This window comes from Tursiops truncatus, chromosome 11 (genome assembly GCF_011762595.2).
Source record: "Tursiops truncatus isolate mTurTru1 chromosome 11, mTurTru1.mat.Y, whole genome shotgun sequence".
NCBI lineage: Eukaryota > Metazoa > Chordata > Mammalia > Artiodactyla > Delphinidae > Tursiops > Tursiops truncatus.
In genome coordinates, this window is record NC_047044.1 from 89,819,156 (window position 1) to 89,837,195 (window position 18,040).

At 36.7% G+C, this 18,040-nt stretch overlaps 1 protein-coding gene across 1 annotated transcript in view; it reads left to right on the top strand.

The window, feature by feature from the left end:
• Positions 1–16,898, top strand: part of SLC15A5 (solute carrier family 15 member 5) — a 90,105-nt gene extending 73,207 nt beyond the window's left edge. The window contains 2 exon segments of the mRNA XM_019937020.2: positions 10,467–10,575; positions 16,751–16,898. Coding sequence (XP_019792579.2) covers positions 10,467–10,575; positions 16,751–16,898 — 257 coding nt within the window.
• The last annotated feature ends 1,142 nt before the right edge of the window (positions 16,899–18,040 follow it).

The window sequence follows — 18,040 nt, forward strand, 5'->3', positions numbered from 1 at the left end:
GTGGTGGGGGAGGGATGGAGTGGGAGGTTGGGGTGAGCAGATGTAGGCTTTTATATATAGAATGGATAAACAACAAGGTCCTACTGTAGAGCACAGGAAACTATGTTCAATATCCTATGATAAACCATAATGGAAAAGAATATTAAAAGAATGTATATATATGTATAATTGAATCACTTTGCTGGTCAGTAGTCATTAACACAACATTGTAAATCAATTATACTTCAATAAAAAAATTTAAAAATAAAAAAATAAAGATTTTTCACAGTTCCATTACCTTCAGAATAAAACAGTAGTTAGTAAAAAGGGGAAATACTGCCTCTTCCTCCAAAAAGAGATAGCCAAAGTCTGCCTTGAATCAAAAACAATATGCTTTAGCACTTAAAATAATGCCATGTATACTTGAGGTATTGGGCAAATCTAGGATTTCAATAGAGAATACAGTGAAATGTCACTGAAGGGTTCAGAATCAACCAGTTTTTGTCACTTGGGGTATTATAATTTCCAAAATAAAATCTTAGGACAGGTTTGTAAATAGCACATAACTTGTTACAACATTGAGGCTGTTATCCTGTACTTTGCTGAAGAAGAGTTAGTTGTGATTGAAAACCAGCCAATTCTGATCTTTTATAATAAATCAGAAATGATTCTTAGAAGTCAAATTTTTTCAAAAGTATGTTTGATTAAGTGGTTTTAAAATAGTAATTTTCTGCCATAAAGGTAATATATGATGAAATAAATCCAAAGTATAAAAGAAGGGAGAAAAAAAGACTTTGAAAAGATAATAGCAATTATTATTTGGGTAAATTTTCTTCCAAATTTTTTTTTATTTGTGTGTGTAGGTATTAAATTTATATGGGTATATATTTTAAGCAAAATTAGTGTCCGAATTAATCCTGCTGAAAGCTCAATAAATAAATTTGTATCAAGCACCCACCTTTTGTTCTTTCCTTAAAAATATTGAGAGCATATTTCCATGTCTCTCCAAAAGAATAAGAGCTCACTTTTAACAATTACTTGATATATTTCATTGCATGGATGAATATATATCTTAATTTAATTTGCCTTTCCCTTCTTGAGGAATGTTTAGGTTGTTTCCCATTTTCTAATGCTACAAATAGTACTAAGGTGAGCATGTTTTATATAATATTAAAGTACATCAACTTATTGTCTCCGTGGAATAGAATTCTGAATATGTGATTGCTTTCAATGAAGTTAAATATTTTAAAGACTCCTGAGAAGTAAAGCCAAATTGTTTTCTAAAAGGCTACATCAATTATGCTGCCAGTGTGGTAGGATAATATTGTCTCAATGTATTAATTTCAGCCCTGAGAATATTACTATTTTAATCTTTGTTAATCTGATTAGCAAAAATTATATTCCATTGTTAGTTTAATTTGTGTTTTTAAGAACAGGAAATTGAAATTTTTAATGTTATGAACATTGCTATCTTTTTTTCATTCATAAAATGACATCTCATATTCTTTGCCCATTCTTCTTTTGGTCTATTTGTGTTTTTTCTTATTGCTTTCTATACCTTGAAACTTTAGAGATATTATCATTGTCATTTATTGTTAATATTTTCCCAGTTTTAACTAAACATTTAATTTTATAGATGAGTTTTTTTACATGTGTTTTGCTAATATATGTAATCAATTCTATCAACTTTTATCACTGTGATTAATTTCATTGCATTTATCTATAGTTATGGAATTTTAGTAGATTAATAGTTTGAATAGAATTTTCTCATTCATGTGGACTTAATTTTCATGTTAAGTAAAGATAACACTTATTTGATTCAAATAAAAAAGTTGCACAACATAGTTTGATGTATGTTGAGAAAGGTTAGTTAAACCAAAAATATTCCACAACCATAGGATAAATGAAATGAATCTGATTAATGATGTGTACTTTATTTTTATTTATTTATTTATTTTTAGATATTTTTTGATGTGGACCATTGTTAAAGTCTTTATTGAATTTTTGTTACAATATTGCTTGTGTTTTATGTTTTGGTTTTTTGGCCACGAGGCATGTGGGATCTTAGCTCCCCAACCAGGGATCAAAGCCGCACCCCCTACATTGGAAGGTGAAGTCTTAACCACTGGACCACCAGGGAAGTCCCGTGATGTGTACTTTAATATAGCCTTAGTGCTCAGGTGATCTTAGGACTGTTTCAGGGCTATCTTTGCATCTTGTTCCTTTCAGTTGCCTCTTGATTTTAGCTTAGTATCACCCTCTTTTTAATTATTACAGTTTTATGATATATAATACATATCAGGTATTACTAATCATCCTTCTTATGGTCATTCTTCATTTATAAAAATATAATAAATACAAGAATCATATTACCTATGGTTTATACCTCCATATGAATTTCAAAATCATTCTTTTAGCTTTCCCCAAATCCTGTTTTTATTTAATAAAATAAGTAGAAGTTGTTAGCTTTTAGGAAAAAAAATAAAAGCTTTTACAATAGTGTTCCATCTAAGTGTATAACATTTTAAATTTATTCAATGTTTAAAAATTTACTTCAGTAAGATTCTTTTCTTCATATATATCCTTAACATTTCTTGTTAGAGTTATTGTAGGCATTTTATGCTCTTTTTCTTTTTGCTATTATGAACTGAATCATTTTCCCTCATTACAACTCAATGAGATAATCACTATCATATAAGGAGATTATTAATGCTTATGTCTTCATCTTGCATCCAACTTCTTAAACTTTCTCAGTAAATTTCTGAGAATATTTTAGTTGATCCTTTTAAGTTTATAGCAGTATTCTCTAATCTTAAGATACATATAATTTTTATCCTTATTTTCAGTATTAACTCCTATGCTTTGCATCCTCATCAGTACACAGCACTTCCAGGGCAATGTTAATACCAGAAGACAGTCACATTTTATCTTGCTCATGATCTTAATATGAATTTTTCTCAGTTTTCTATTAAGCATATTTGTAGGTTTATAAAGATAATCTTAAATGATGTTCTTTACCATAAGAAAATGAAAATTTCTATTTCTTGTTCTCTAAGATTTAAATAAATCAGGTTAAATTTTATTGAATGCTTGTTAAACAGCTCTTGAGATCACCTTTTGATTTTTCTTACTGCTCCTGACATTATGGTATATTTAATTAATAGATTTTTCAATATGAAGTCATCTTAACATACGTGGGATAAACAATCCTCAGTAGCATCAGTACTTGATGATTTTTTGCTCTGGAAGATCCAGGGGAAAGATTCACTCCTTCCATGAAAATTAAAAGGTGCATTCGGGACCTAATATCTCTTTTGAGAATCATTCTTTGTAACGTTTTCCTGCTATTTGCCGCCATTAAGATTTTTCATCTCTTCTTAGTTCTATTTTGGCAATTAATGTTTTCCTAGATAATCATCCTCCTTGCATAAGATTTTTTGACACTAACATAGCATACTCATAACTAAACATTGTTATCTCTCTTGATTCTTTTGTTGTGTATTTTGATTGGATTTGTCAGGGTTTTTGTTGTTACTGTTGTTACATTTTCCTTCAATGAATCAGCTCTTAGAACTATTTAATATACTTTAAGATATTGACTTTCTGTTCTATTTCCTTCCTCTTACTTTCCGTAGATTTTTTAAAAGTTATTTTCTGATTGTTTTTGTGTTGAATGTTTAATTCATGTATGCTCATTCTTACTCTAAAAATGAAAACAGTGTGCCTTTAAATCTGTCTCTTAACAGGATTTAAATCTGTATGCCTAAATTTGTAAATGCAATTTTCTCATTTTCTTTATTTTCTAAATACATTGTGATTGTGGTTTTCATTTCCTCTTTGACCAGCTAGTTATTTAGGAGCAGAATCTTCAATTTATAGGAATTTGGTTTGTTGTTGATATTACCTAAACTTCTATAAGTTCTATAACTTTTTTCTTTCTACTAAACAATGTGGTGGTCTTAATTAAATTCTTACCAATTGTATTATTCTTTTTTTATTGAAGTATAGTTGATTTACAATATTGGGTTAGTTTTGGGTGTACAGCAAAGTGCCAATCACATTATTCTAATTCTCTACATTATTTTCCTTTTTGCCTATTCTATCAAAAATTGATCAAAGTGTGATGTATGTAATCATTCACAAGAATTATCTACCTGTTATTTATTTCTGTGTTTCCAACAGATTTTGTTATGCTTCATTACCTAAGGGATATTCATTGACATATCTTCAATTTGAATTGTGCTTTTTACCAATATAAAAAGATCCTTGATGTCCCTTTGACATAGTTTTTCCTTTGAATTCAATTTTTCCTGAAATCAGTATTTTCTGCTATTTTATTTTCATCTTTGCCTTATGAGGCAAAGTTTCTCATTTTTATGAGTTTCTCATTTTTATTATTATTTTATGAGTTTCTCATTTTTATTATGAGTTTCTCATTTTTATTATGAGTTTCTCATTTTTATTATTATGAGTTTCTCATTTTTATTATGAGTTTCTCACTATTATTATTATTTTAACCTTTGTCATTTTGTGTTGGGGTGTTTTGTAAGCAACAGTAATAATATATATTATCATCACATTTCCTCCTTCATATGGATTTTTTTTTTTCTATTTACTTATCTTCAAGGTAGAGATTTACTGAGAGGCAGTATCTACTAACTGAGAATGTATACCGATTTCCTTACCTCTGGTCACATTCCATATTTTTGCCAAAATCTTCTGTTAAGGTGCCCCATTAAAACCAAGTTACTGCAACAAGCAGACTGCTGAGATAAAGTGAGAACGTTATCTATAGCATTTTCTGGTTCTCCAACACTCTGATCAGACAGTGTGATTATAATTTGCAGTCTCAAGCATACTTGACTCTCGCTCACGTTCAACTGTAATGCTTTCCTTCTGAGAACTACAGTGCTGTGCTCCCATTACTTCTTGTCTCAGGGTTAATGGAAGTTCCACTCCCCCATGTATCAATAGTTTAGCAGCAGAGGTACTTGGTGCTGGGTACTGGTTAGAGGGATGTAGGGGAGGACTTCTCCTCCCCAAAACAGTAACTATGCATTAGATCAACATCAAATACTATAATTCTGTCTAGAATTGACCTTGATTTCTGTGGTAGGGGCACTTCCTGATCACCTCCTATTCACCCCATTGGGGAGGGAAGAATCCTCCCCCTAAATAGCATAAGAAGGCTGAATACGTGGGCAGATGAGACTGACAGCAGTTTATTCATCACCTGTGCTCACAGCCCAGGGGACCAGAGCATGCCATGCCTGGCCCTGTGGGGTTGCATTGAGGAAGAGAGGGAACAAGCAGGGTCTGTAGCAACAAAGCAGTGAGGTGATCTACAGGAGGATGTGATTACTGGTCTGAATAATGTTGAAAGCTGGTAAGGAAGTGAAATCTGTTAGGCTGAGGACCGAGTGGAGTGCAGCTGGTCTGGCTAATAGGGAACTAGCTAGGCGGGGACGATATCCCCGTGTGGGGAACATATCTGACAAAGGAAGCAGGGAAATGTGTGGTCAGGCCCTTGGGGCCCTGTGACACTCAAGACGGAAAGGCAGCACACGAAATGTTAGGCCTTATAATCCAGGGCATAAGATGGGACAGGAATAAAGTATGTTCCTCTTTCACGTCAGCAGCTTTGCGCTGTTTATAGCCTCATAGCATGTGTGGGTCACCGTATGTATTTTTTCAATCCCGTTCCAAAAGCCTTAAATTTAGTGTAAATTACCGCAAGAGTCTCATGATAGGTTGAGTCTCACGATAGGTCAATCCCAGGATTTAGGTGGAAATGCCATCTTAGGTATTTTAAACGTTATTTGGGGTAAGCTATGTCAAAGACTGCTGTCCAGATGTTTTTAAACTGTTGAGATGCTAAGGAAAGTCATAAAATTAGTAGTTCTGTTAGCGCCAGTAGGGGGCTGTATTCATGCAGTGGTGAGGGTAAGAAGTGAGGGTTCTGCTAAGCCATGATTCCCTTTACCTCTCTGTGTCTTCACCCTTTAGTCAATAACATACAAGAACTAGCTTAGATAAGTCTATAGTCTGTTTATCTCTAAAATGACCATGATCATTTAAGATAAATAGAAACATTTTATTTAGTATCTATAAAGTCTAATGCTTGAGAGTAATTACAGACATACGTCGGAGACACTGCAGGTTCGTAAAACAAATAAAGCAATAACAAGTCATGTGAATTTTTTTGGTTTCGAGTGCATATAAAAGTTTTGTTTACACTGTACATTCCTTGTACTGTAGTCTATTAAGTGTGCAATAGCATTATGTATAAAAAACAATGTACATACGGTAATTAAAAAATAATTCCTTTGGGAAAATGGCACTGATAGACTTGCTTGACAAGAGTGGCCACAAACCTTCAGTTTGTAAAACATGAAGTATCTGTGAAGTGCAATAAAACGAGGTGTGCGTGTCTCCCTTACTAATCCATGAGCTCCCTTTCTTAAGCAACTTGGAATGCCCATTTCCTGGCACATAAAAATTTCTTAACAAATGATTTTCAAATGAACAAATAAACCTAGCTGAGCAAGAGATATTTGAGGAAACTGTGAGCCATGCCAAATATTTTGTGAGTGCTCTATTACCTCAACAGCCTAACACTCATTACTAACTAGCTGGTTATACAATTAAAGTACGTAACTGGGGCCCACTGTCAGCATTAACAAATAGCACTTTGTCATTCCTTGGACTCTTTACGTGGCTATTTTCTTCTCATGTTGATAACCTGCCTGTCCACCCCAGCTAAGATCTAGAGAAGTCTAGTTAGTCCCATTCGAGACCTAAAGTCTTCACTTTGTCTCCTTTTGCAAGAATACTCCCGATTTCAACCAGGTACTAGAAATGTCAGATGAAAAATGGCACAAATGTGAATGATGACAATAAAAGTTTATAAGCTCCTAAAATAAAGTTATAGTACCTAAGAGCTGAGTCAACTGACAATGTTAAATGGAACATTTTACAACCAGTCCTGGGATAATGATAAAAAGAAAAAAGAAAAAAGGCACACAGAACATGAAGAAGTATCTAACAGGAAATGGGCCCAAGATCAAGCTGAGGCTACGTGATTTCATATGAGCATCTCTAAAGAGGGGAGAGGTGACAGCCTAATTCTTATGGGTGCCTCCTCTGTGCCTAACCCTTGACTTCTATTATCTCTTTTACTCCTCATAACAGCTCAATGAGAGAGGGACTGCTGTCATTTTAGAGAGGAGAAACCAAGGTTGAAGGGGTCCAGTTGAGCAAATGCCCAACAACAAAGCTATTAAATAACAGAGACTTCAAAAGTTCTCTGATTGCAAAGCCCATGCTATTTCCATTGGGTATCTTTTTATACCCAATGCTATCTCTTTACATAGACACAATCGCTCTATACATATAAAACAAATTTAAGCTTCATGAAGAATCTCTCTCTCCAACTTGATGCTAGTGTTTGTTCCACGTTATCAATTCTGGTGACGGTTCTCTTTACCACAAAGCTCACCATGTAAATTAGCTATACAGTCAATGTTAAATTATAGCTAAAGAAGGCCAAAATATGGCGCTGGAATGAGCTCAGCATTAGGAAGACAGCTGAAAATGGTATTTAAGAAAGAATACTAGGGCTTCCCTGGTGGCGGCGCAGTGGCTGAGAGTCCGCCTGCCGATGCAGGGGACACGGGTTCGTGCCCCAGTTTGGGAAGATCCCACGTGCCGCGGAGCGGCTGGGCCCGTGAGCCACGGCCGCTGAGCCTGCGCGTCCGGAGCCTGTGCTCGGCAAACGGGAGAGGCCACAACAGTGAGAGGCCCGCGTACCGCGAAAAAAAAAAAAGAAAGAATACTACTCTATATAAAATAGATAACTAATAAGGATCTACTGTATAGCACAGGGAACTCTACTCGATACTCTGTAATGGCCTATATGGGAAAAGTATCTAAAAAAGAGTGGCTATAAGTATAACATTCACTTTGCTGTACATTTGAAACTAATGCAACATTGTAAATCAACTATACCCCAATAAAAATTTTTAAAAAGAAATAAAGAAACAATAGAGGAGTATTATCAGGAGTCTGAACAGGTGGTACGGCACTCTTTCGTTTTATTTTTAAAATAATTCCGCTCACAAAACATCCTGTGTTACTCGTAAATTTCCACTGCCTTTAACTTTCCTAGTACGACATCCTCCTGTCAGCCCACATGCACATAATGCCAAGTCACAGTGCTTCTCATGCGTGCCCACCCCGGCATCCCCAGTGACAGAGACGCAAGCACACCGTCATGCCCGGGGGATCTAGCGCCATCTCCTGATAGGCTGGTATTCGCTGTAATTGCACAATTTCTTGGAAATATTATGTATTACCTTTAAAGATCTTACAAAATTGATATTCTTCTCCCTCAGCTGACTTCGTTATAGAATAAAGATAGTCTTTCCAATTACTTGTTATGGACCAAAATGCATGCTCCGGGAAGAATTAATGCCATGTTAATTCTGAGGCTTTGCATACTCTGTGCAAACTCCTTTTACTCTAGCCAGAGAAACACGGTGATAAAATGGTATAATCGCATGACATGCAAAGTGCTTATATGAAATGAAAAGGACAAAAATATGAGTGGGATATTAATTCAAGAGAAACAAGGAAACAGGACTGTTTGAATAGGCTTAGCAGGATGGCTTAGTTCTTCCTGAAAATAAGCATGATGCTATCTCAGCGTACCTTGACCTCTCTACCCTGACTCCCCCATTCAAGTACAATCAACTGTTTAGTTTCTGTACACACACACACACATTAAGAGGGTTACACAATACCCGACAGACAGACATAGAGGGAAACATACAGGGAAATGTCTCCTAAATATCAGATAAAGGCAGCATGTCAATATAGCAATAAAACCATACATTTCTATTGTAACGGAACACAACTTAATAAAATGGGGAAGTAGAACTTACAAAATAGCTTTAAACTCAGTACCAGATTTCATTATAGGTCCTAGACTATAGTGGACACAAGCTAATTTTCATGGTTGTCCATAATAATAGTCATTGGGAAGTTAAATGACAGAAGAGAAGCAGCTTTAAATGGAAAACGGCACAATTATTCACAGCTGTCATGCTTATGCACTTGCTGACTATCAACCTTGAACAGAGCATTTAATTCAAACCCCATTTAAAAGTATACACTGTCAAGGGAGAGGCCAAGAACCATATTCTAGTTCAGGAAGCAACCCATAACCCATGTGCGAAAGATGACACTGAAGATCAAGTCTACTGGGACGTAGACAGATTGCTCACAACCCAATGTAGGAGCCGCTCCTGTAAAAAAGCAAGGAAATGCCAAGAACCTTGGCATCTGACTGTTCACAGATGATCCATTCCTGCTCTCATACTGCATAACATTTTGAGGGGAAATATTCTCCCCATTCAGAACAGCAATTGAATTTAAGTTCTCTCTCTGAAGATAGAGTTCACCTTTTAATCAATCTTTTAAACTTCTGTAATGCTATATATGTGTGATATATTTGTTAATACTAAGATTCCATTGCTGTTTTTAAAGTATTGCATAAAAATAAGTGCTGCATGTATAATATATATGATATAATACATCATATTTCATATAATGTATTTGATGATATCTCAAAACCAACTGAAGAAAAATTGAATGTGTGTGTAAGACATAGAGATAATATGGATATAGATACGTAGGTGTAGATATGAAAAGAGAGTTCTAGCAAAGACCAAAGCAAAAGTCACAACTTAGGAGCAAAGTAAAAGAAATTACCTGAATCCTAATTAGTTTCATATATACTCAGTTGGACATCAAAAGGAAGTGAGGATTCCTTACTTAGGGGTATTAAACTGAAGGAATCACTCATCAGGTTAAAAGAAAATCTTCACATCAACCAGAGACTGCAAGTATTTGACTGACAGGGTCTGTGATATTATAACAAGGTAACACCGGATTATCTTATCTAAGTTGTCAAAATAAAGTAATATCTGACATCTACATATATAATCTCACTAGCCTTACAATTAGCACATGCAACCAGCTATCTGGTGATGGTAAATATTTTTCATACATTCAATGTATATTTACCAAACAATCCCTATGGGGGTGCCAAGCACTGTTCTAGATATTAGACATATAAGGATGAAAAAGACAAATGTGGTTTCTGCAAATTAATAGCATAATCAGGGTTACCTGATTATAGCATAATCAGGGTTACCCAGTTACCCAGAAGAACCCAGCTCTTCTGACACCTATATTGTGTTATGCAAATCAAGTTTTTTTGACCTTCAAAACATTTGGCCTGCCTTGCTTATTATTTTACTGTTAATTACAGAATTAAATGAATTTTAACTCTGAGTTTCAGATGTGCTTTTTTGCTTTGTAGATATTATTCAAGCGAATAAAGCTCTATGAATTATGGCATGATAAAATATTCACAGAAACTTACAACTCCACAGTTGAATAACAATTACATTTGTTCCAAACAGGCAATTGGTTTCCAAACACATTAAACAAAGGCAATTTAGAAAGCTTCTTCTTCTTCTTGGCATCATTAACGTTGTTGAACGTCCTGGGATTCTGGAGTGTTTCACAAAGGTAAGTGTGTGGTAAGATGAACAATTTCTGAGTCCATGAAAGAGTGATCTGGGAGCCATCACTGAGCCAATGGGAATCCTGTATTCCATGACTGGACCAGTTAGCATATTAGAGAAATTTAACAGATATTCGGAGCAAGAAATTTCCATTTAGACTTCACTTTTTCTTTTCTCTTTTTTTTTTTAACATCTTTATTGGAGTATAATTGCTTTACAATGTTTAGTTTCTGCTGTATAGCAAAGTGAATCAGCTATACGTATACATATATCCCCATATCTCCTCCTTCTTGCGTCTCCCTCCCACCTTCCCTATCCCACCCCTCTAGGTGGTCACAAAGCACTGAGCTGATCTCCCTGTGCTATGCAGCTGCTTCCCACTAGCTGTTTTACATTCAGTGGTATATATATGTCCATGTCACTCTCTCACTTCGTCCCAGCTTACCCTTCCTCCTCCCCGTGTCCTCAAGTCCACTCTCTGCATCTGCATCTTAATTCCTGTCCTGCCCCTAGGTTCTTCAGAACCTTTTTTTTTTTTTTTTAGATTCCATACATATGTGTTAGCATACGGTATTTGTTTTTCTCTTTCTGACTTACTTCACTCTGTATGACAGACTCTAGGTCCATCCACCTCACTACAAATAACTCAATTTCGTTTCTTTTTATGGCTGAGTAATATTCCATTGTATATATGTGCCACATCTTCTTTATCCATTCATCTGTCGATGGACACTTAGGTGGCTTCCGTGTCCTGGCTATTGTAAATAGAGCTGCAATGAACATTGTGGTACATGACTCTTTTTGATTTATGGTTTTCTCAGGGTATATGCCCAGTAGTGGGATTGCTGGGTCGTATGGTAGGTCTATCTTTAGTTTTTTAAGGAACCTCCATACTGTTCTCCACAGTGGCTGTATCAATTTACATTCCCACCAACAGTGCAAGAGGGTTCCCTTTTCTCCACACCCTCTCCAGCATTTATTGTTTGTAGATTTTTTGATGATGGCCATTCTGACAGGTGTGAGGTGATATCTCATTGTGGTTTTGATTTGCATTTCTCTAATGATTAGTGATGTTGAGCATTCTTTCACGTGTTTGTTGGCAATCTGTATGTCTTCTTCAGAGAAATGTCTGTTTAGGTCTTCTGCCCATTTTTGGATTGGGTTGTTCGTTTTTTTAATATTGAGCTGCATGAGCTGCTTGTAAATTTTGGAGATTAATCCTTTGTCAGTTGCTTCATTTGCAAATATTTTCTCCCATTCTGAGGGTTGTCTTTTGGTCTTGTTTATGTTTTCCTTTGCTGTGCAAAAGCTTTGAAGTTTCATTAGGTCCCATTTGTTTATTTTTGTTTTTATTTCCATTTCTCTAGGAGGTGGGTCAAAAAGGATCTTGCTGTGATTTATGTCCTAGAATGTTCTGCCTATGTTTTCCTCTAAGAGCTTTATAGTGTCTGGCCTTACACTTAGGTCTCTAATCCATTTTGAGTTTATTTTTGTGTATGGTGTTAGGGAGTGTTCTAATTTCATTCTTTTCCATGTAGCTGTCCAGTTTTCCCAGCACCACTTATTGAAGAGGCTGTCTTTTCTCCACTGTATATTCTTGCCTCCTTTATCAAAAATAAGGTGACCATATGTTTGTGGGCTTATCTCTGGGCCTTCTATCCTGTTCCATTGATCTATATTTCTGTTTTTGTGCCAGTATAGACTTCACTTTTTCCATTGGTCCTTATAATAAAATAGTTCTTTGCTCAATTCTAAAACAAGATTTTTTTTCTCCACCATATAGTACCATTTTAGAGTTAGAAATAACCATATCAATAATAAGAATGAATGAGTCATTATCATTAAAAGCAAATATCATTAAACAAATAGCTAGAAATCTAATGATGCTTAAGATTTGGATTCCATTCAGGCCTTTAAATCAGCAGTGACCACTTCAAGGTCAATAACAAACTGTGCAAAATCATTTAGCCAGTCGGTCACCTGAGACCATTCAGTGGCTTAATATATATTATCTCCCATCCATCCACTGCCAGCCTGTCTCCCTCTCACTGACGTATTCTTGGATGGCTGTGTTCTTTTGAGCAATTCTCTAACCTCTCTGAGTCTCTGTTGATAAAGGACCAGGTGTGATGTCTGCCACATAGCAGGAACTAAACAGATTTTTATTTTCCTCACTTCTTTTCATTCATTCATCTATTTAGTATCTCATCTATTGGCACTTATTCCCTGCCTGAATTATTCTTTTGTTCATCTAATAAATCTCTTTTGGAACAGCAGTCATGTGATAGGCACTGTAAGAAATTAGAAGGACATAAAGTCAGTATCAGTATATGTTTAGTGTCACCTATGTCCCTGCTCTCATGGAGCTTACGGTCCAGTATAAGAGAGGCACTTAAACCTCATGTAAGACAGAATTAATGACAAAATCAAAAGTTTTAATGGCTCCCTGAATTTTAAAATTTCTTACCTTCCAAAGTGTATATTATCAAAGTGACCCTCCAGGATGCATAATTTCCCTAAAATGCCTGTCTCATTCTTAGATTGAAAACCAAATTAGAAAGTCAGATTCTTGCAGAGGATTCAACAGAAATGTCCCCAGCTTTGCAGTAAAATGTGTTGGCATGGGGCTTCCCTGATGGCGCAGTGGTTGAGAGTCCGCCTGCCGATGCAGGGGACACGGGTTCGTGCCCCGGTCCGGGAAGATCCCACATGCCACGGAGCGGCTGGGCCCGTGAGCCATGGCCGCTGAGCCTGCGCGTCCGGAACCTGTGCTCCACGACGGGAGAGGCCACAACAGTGAGAGGCCCGCATACCGCAAAAAAAAAAAAAAAAAAAAAATGTGTTGGCATCAAAAACTGAAATTGAAGGCAAGACCTTTCTCCCCTCTGTCCATCACCTCCAAACACGAGTGGTGCCCATCCACTAATTCTCACAAACCTGCGTTGTTTCTCAATTTCAGTTACTCTCCCACTGTAAGAGTTGACCCTGTCTTTCATGAAGTAGTTTAAAAGGCAGTCTCTAGAGGCAGCCCAGTTGAATCCAGTCCCACAACTTAGCTGCACAAACTTTAAGCTGTTTAACCCTGCTAAGCCTCAATTTCTACTTTGTAAAAAGGAAATAATAAGAACGGTAACTGTGTCAGAAGGTTGCTGTGAGGATGAGTAAATTGCCAAAGTGTTAGCAGTAATAATAATGGCTTCATATGTTGCCTTATGCTCCCTTCTTTTTATTCTTTACTTAGACTCATGCTGAGATATGGTTCAGAGGACCATGATTGTGGGCTGAATTCAGGTAGAGCTAGTGCTGGAACCAAAAACCTACTAGCTCAGGGACTGACTCATTTATTCATTTATCCATTCATTTAACCAACATGTTAGGCATTGTTCCAAGCACTAGAAAAATAAAACCAAAGAAAACAAAGTACTGGTCTACAAGGAGCTGGCATCTAGTACTCAAAACATTTAAGTATGATTCTTCTGTGAGTGTCGAGCAAGTGAGTTACTGTAAAGTGAGAGATGGTAGAGTTGGGGTTCAGAGAAGGAGGCGAGAATAAAAAATACAAAGAACCAGAGATTGGAGGAACCAAAGATGGAAGGAACTAAGGGATAATGTAGGGCTTATTCAGAAAGAAATTGGAGTCTTACCAAATCTTCTCCATCTCCTGTATACTTTCTTTTCTCCTGCATACTTTTTGAGGGAAGGTAAAAAAGAGAGGGTGAAACAAAGCAGGAAGGAAAGAAATTAATTTTCCATGTGTTGAGCATTTCCGTCTTAAGCAGCAGGTTTGTCCCCCTCCCTGTTATGGAGATCATACCATTCCACTTAATAAGTAAGAAAACTAAAGTGAAAATTGAACCAAGTAAATTGACTAAGTTCACACAAGTAGGATGCAAACCCTACTTTGTCTCCAAAGCCCATACACTTTCTCCTAGACTCTGCTGCCTCTAAGTGCCATAGAGGAGCCCTTTTCCTGCTCCCTGACGGCCCCTTAACTCTCGTGGGGGAGGAAACCAGTCCCTTCAGTTCAACTAACTATGCCCACCACCACCTGTTGATCAGCCGCCACAAGAAGAGAATGTGTGTCATGTTTCACAAGAAAGGAGAATCTGAAAAATTTGCCTGCAGAGATTAAGTAGCTAGAACCAACTACATTAGTTCAAAGGCACACATTGCCTTGGGTATCTATATCCCACTGGGATCCAAGGGGCCAAATCAAAAGAGTTAACCAAAAAACTACCTGGAATCCAAGGCATCGGATCACTGTCTGCAGTGAGAAGGGCATGATTCCAGCTTATTTCTATACTGATTGTTTCTGTCAAACCCTAACGAACAATAAGGATGCAAAGAAACAGGGGAAAACACAGACGTCCCAGGGACAGCATTATTGAAACATATTATTTGTAAGTCAGATGGTGTTTGATCTTAATATACTTCCAATCACAATCCAATTTTTACCAAACCCAAAGGTGTATTTGTTCAGAGCCAGATACTGGTGGCAAATCTATCAAGAATAGGACAGTCCCAAGTTATTCTTGTCCCCAAGATCTTGAGAGCAGTGGATTAATGATGAAACAGCAGCCTCGCTAATATACAGGTGGAGTTAGGTTTGTGTTAGCACCTGAGGGCACCCTACCATCCAGTTTATATTAGTGTGCAACAATCCTGGTGTAAGTCCTAGAACCAAACTAATCTTGTAGGGGTCAGTAGGAGATCACTTAACTGAGTATAATTAGGACTATTCCATGAATGTCAGTCCAGATGTACCTTCCATTACAAACAATCCCCTTCCTCTGCCTCTGTCTGTATTAGAGTCCCCCTCAATCGAATCTGAAATAGGGCAGTGGTGACATGACACACCTGAGGCTCTCCAGGTTGGGGGTGGAGGAAGTAGGTGGATGAAATGTCTTTCCTTGCTGAAAAGTATCACACAAACACCTCTACAGTCCTTACTATAACTATGTATCCTACATCAAATGCTAAAATAAAGGGTATTTACAGATGTTTATGGGGGGAGAGAGCAGAAGCGTATTTGTTATTACAACTTGACACCACCGTCCCTCCAATGTTGTAAAACACATCTTACAAAGTTGATATCATTGTGCTTATTTTGTTAATGACCAGTAATCTTTTGTGCATAACCTGCAATGATTATTGAAAGAGACGTAAATCAGAGAAAAATGACCAGTCATTCAAGCATATCCTTTTCTTACAGTTATCGCTAGCAATATATTAAGACGGAAAAGAAGGTAAAACTCTCTAGCATTGGAAACTTTCACAGATCAAGAAAAGAAGAAATGTCTGACCTCAAAGACTTAGGTGCATTTGATAAAATTGAACTTATGGCCCTTGATCATTTGTTCATTCAACCAATATTTATTGTACATCTGCTATGTACCAGGCACTGATCAAGGTACTAGGAATACAGCAGTGACTAAAGCAGTCTGAAATTCCTCTCCTCCTGGAACTTCTTCAAAAATGTTTAAGAAGTAAGTTGCCTTTAGAGGCAGCGTGCCATAGAGGGAAAAGGCCAGGACTCTGAATAAGAGACTTCTGGTTTCAAACCCAGGCTCTGCCAACTATTACTCATACAAACCCTAAGCAACTTATTTAACCTCCTAGAAGTTCAGTATTTCTGTCTGTGAAATGCGGATGGTTCCACCCTTCCAGGGTTAGAGTGAGAATTCGGTACGTTAGGGTGAGCACTGGACCCTAGCATGCTGCCTGGCACTTAACCAGATTTTTCTTGAGTCAAGGATGGAGGGCACACATTTTAGAAATATGTTCATGGATTTTTTTCTTTGACAGTGGTGTTTTCCACACAGTCTCAGCACCGAATTTACAAACCCTCAGTGCATCTGATAAATCTTTCGACTCCTGCCGCCACGAAATCTACAAGGTTGATAATTCCAGACTTTCCAGTTCTCTCACTGTCAGACTCACTGTAGGTTGTAAAAGAGCGCCATCTAAAGGTCCTCGTGAGGCACCTTAATATGTCCTAAAACTCCTTTTGTCGTTTTATAAAGACTGTTCTGGTGAGCGGTGCTCTTAAATAATCATCACTGTTGTGCCAGTATCTATGGGCCTATAATAAAAGTAAGACAAGCACAGGGGGAAGGTAAATGATTTATCAGGTCCTCTACATCTGGTCCTAAAAAAAGCTTTCTTTCTTTCTTTTTTAGATATTGTAATCTAAATCATTTTAATGCCCAGAACATCAGCGGAAGTAATCTTGAAGAAACACTTCCCCTCCATGAAAAGTCTCTGAAATTTTATGGCCGTATACAGGAATCTTCTTCGAGTATTGATCTTTGGGAAACAGCCCTGTGAAACTCTGTTTGACTCAACCTGTCTTATAAGCAGAGTATTCACTGTTTTCTTCGGCTAGACACTATGCGTTTTCGTTTTAGGGCTAATATGTGTGAGGTGGCCTTATGAATATTATCTGTGTACTTTACAAAGACTATTATGACTCCTCTAGTCATAATTATGACTATTACGCTTTTGCATTAACATGTTATGCCTTTGAATTAATGAAGTAATTTCAAAGTCTAAGTAATTACTCTATGACAACAAAAAGTTAATATTTCCTATGCATCACAATATTTTAAAACTTTTTACAATGGTTTGGCCATTATAAGCAACCTATATGACATTTTTTAGTTTTCATGTGTCCTTAGAATCAAAATAACAGTATCTTAACATTCTTTCTTTCAATGCATTTATTGAGTACTTACTGCATGTCAGGCATAGTGATCATATACTGTCTATGTCAGAGTAAATAATAAACGTATACACAATTTCACTATACTTCATCTTGCTATTACACTATCAAGTTATGAATTAAGGAAATATTCTCTGAATCAAAGAGCAACACTACTAAAATAGAGGTCCTTAACAAAAGGAGAATATTCACATACCGAAGAAACTGTAAAATAAATGGAAATGATGGAATTATTGCGATTGAAGGAAAGAAGAAAATTAAGGAAGGTTAAATGAGTGTTGGGGGAAGGGCAAGTGATCAAATCAATCAGGGATGCTTAAAGAGATGCCCTAGTCCAAAGGATGTCTTTTAGTCTCCACTGCTACCAGTTCAGACGCACTCAGAAAATTATCTTCTAAAAGAGATTTTTCCCGTATAAGCAAAGAAATGTGAAAAAAACTCATTTAAACCAAAAAAAAAAAAAAAAGGCAAATACAACTAGTGTCCCAACTCTTTGTAGCAGTGCTTGTCAAAGTTTTGTTAAGGACCCCCTGCTTCAGGCACCTCTTTCTGGCCCCTACCATAGACTGCTTTAACCCAAACCTTTTTCCAGGAATCGGCAGTTCTAACAAACCTTCCCAAGTCTTCTTACGCTCCCTGAAATCTGAGCACCACTGCTTTAAGGGACAGTTCAAGCTGGATAGGAGAGGGGTGTTTATCAGCTGATTGCAAAGGATTCTGCAGTTAAGCACCTCCCTTGTGACCTAAA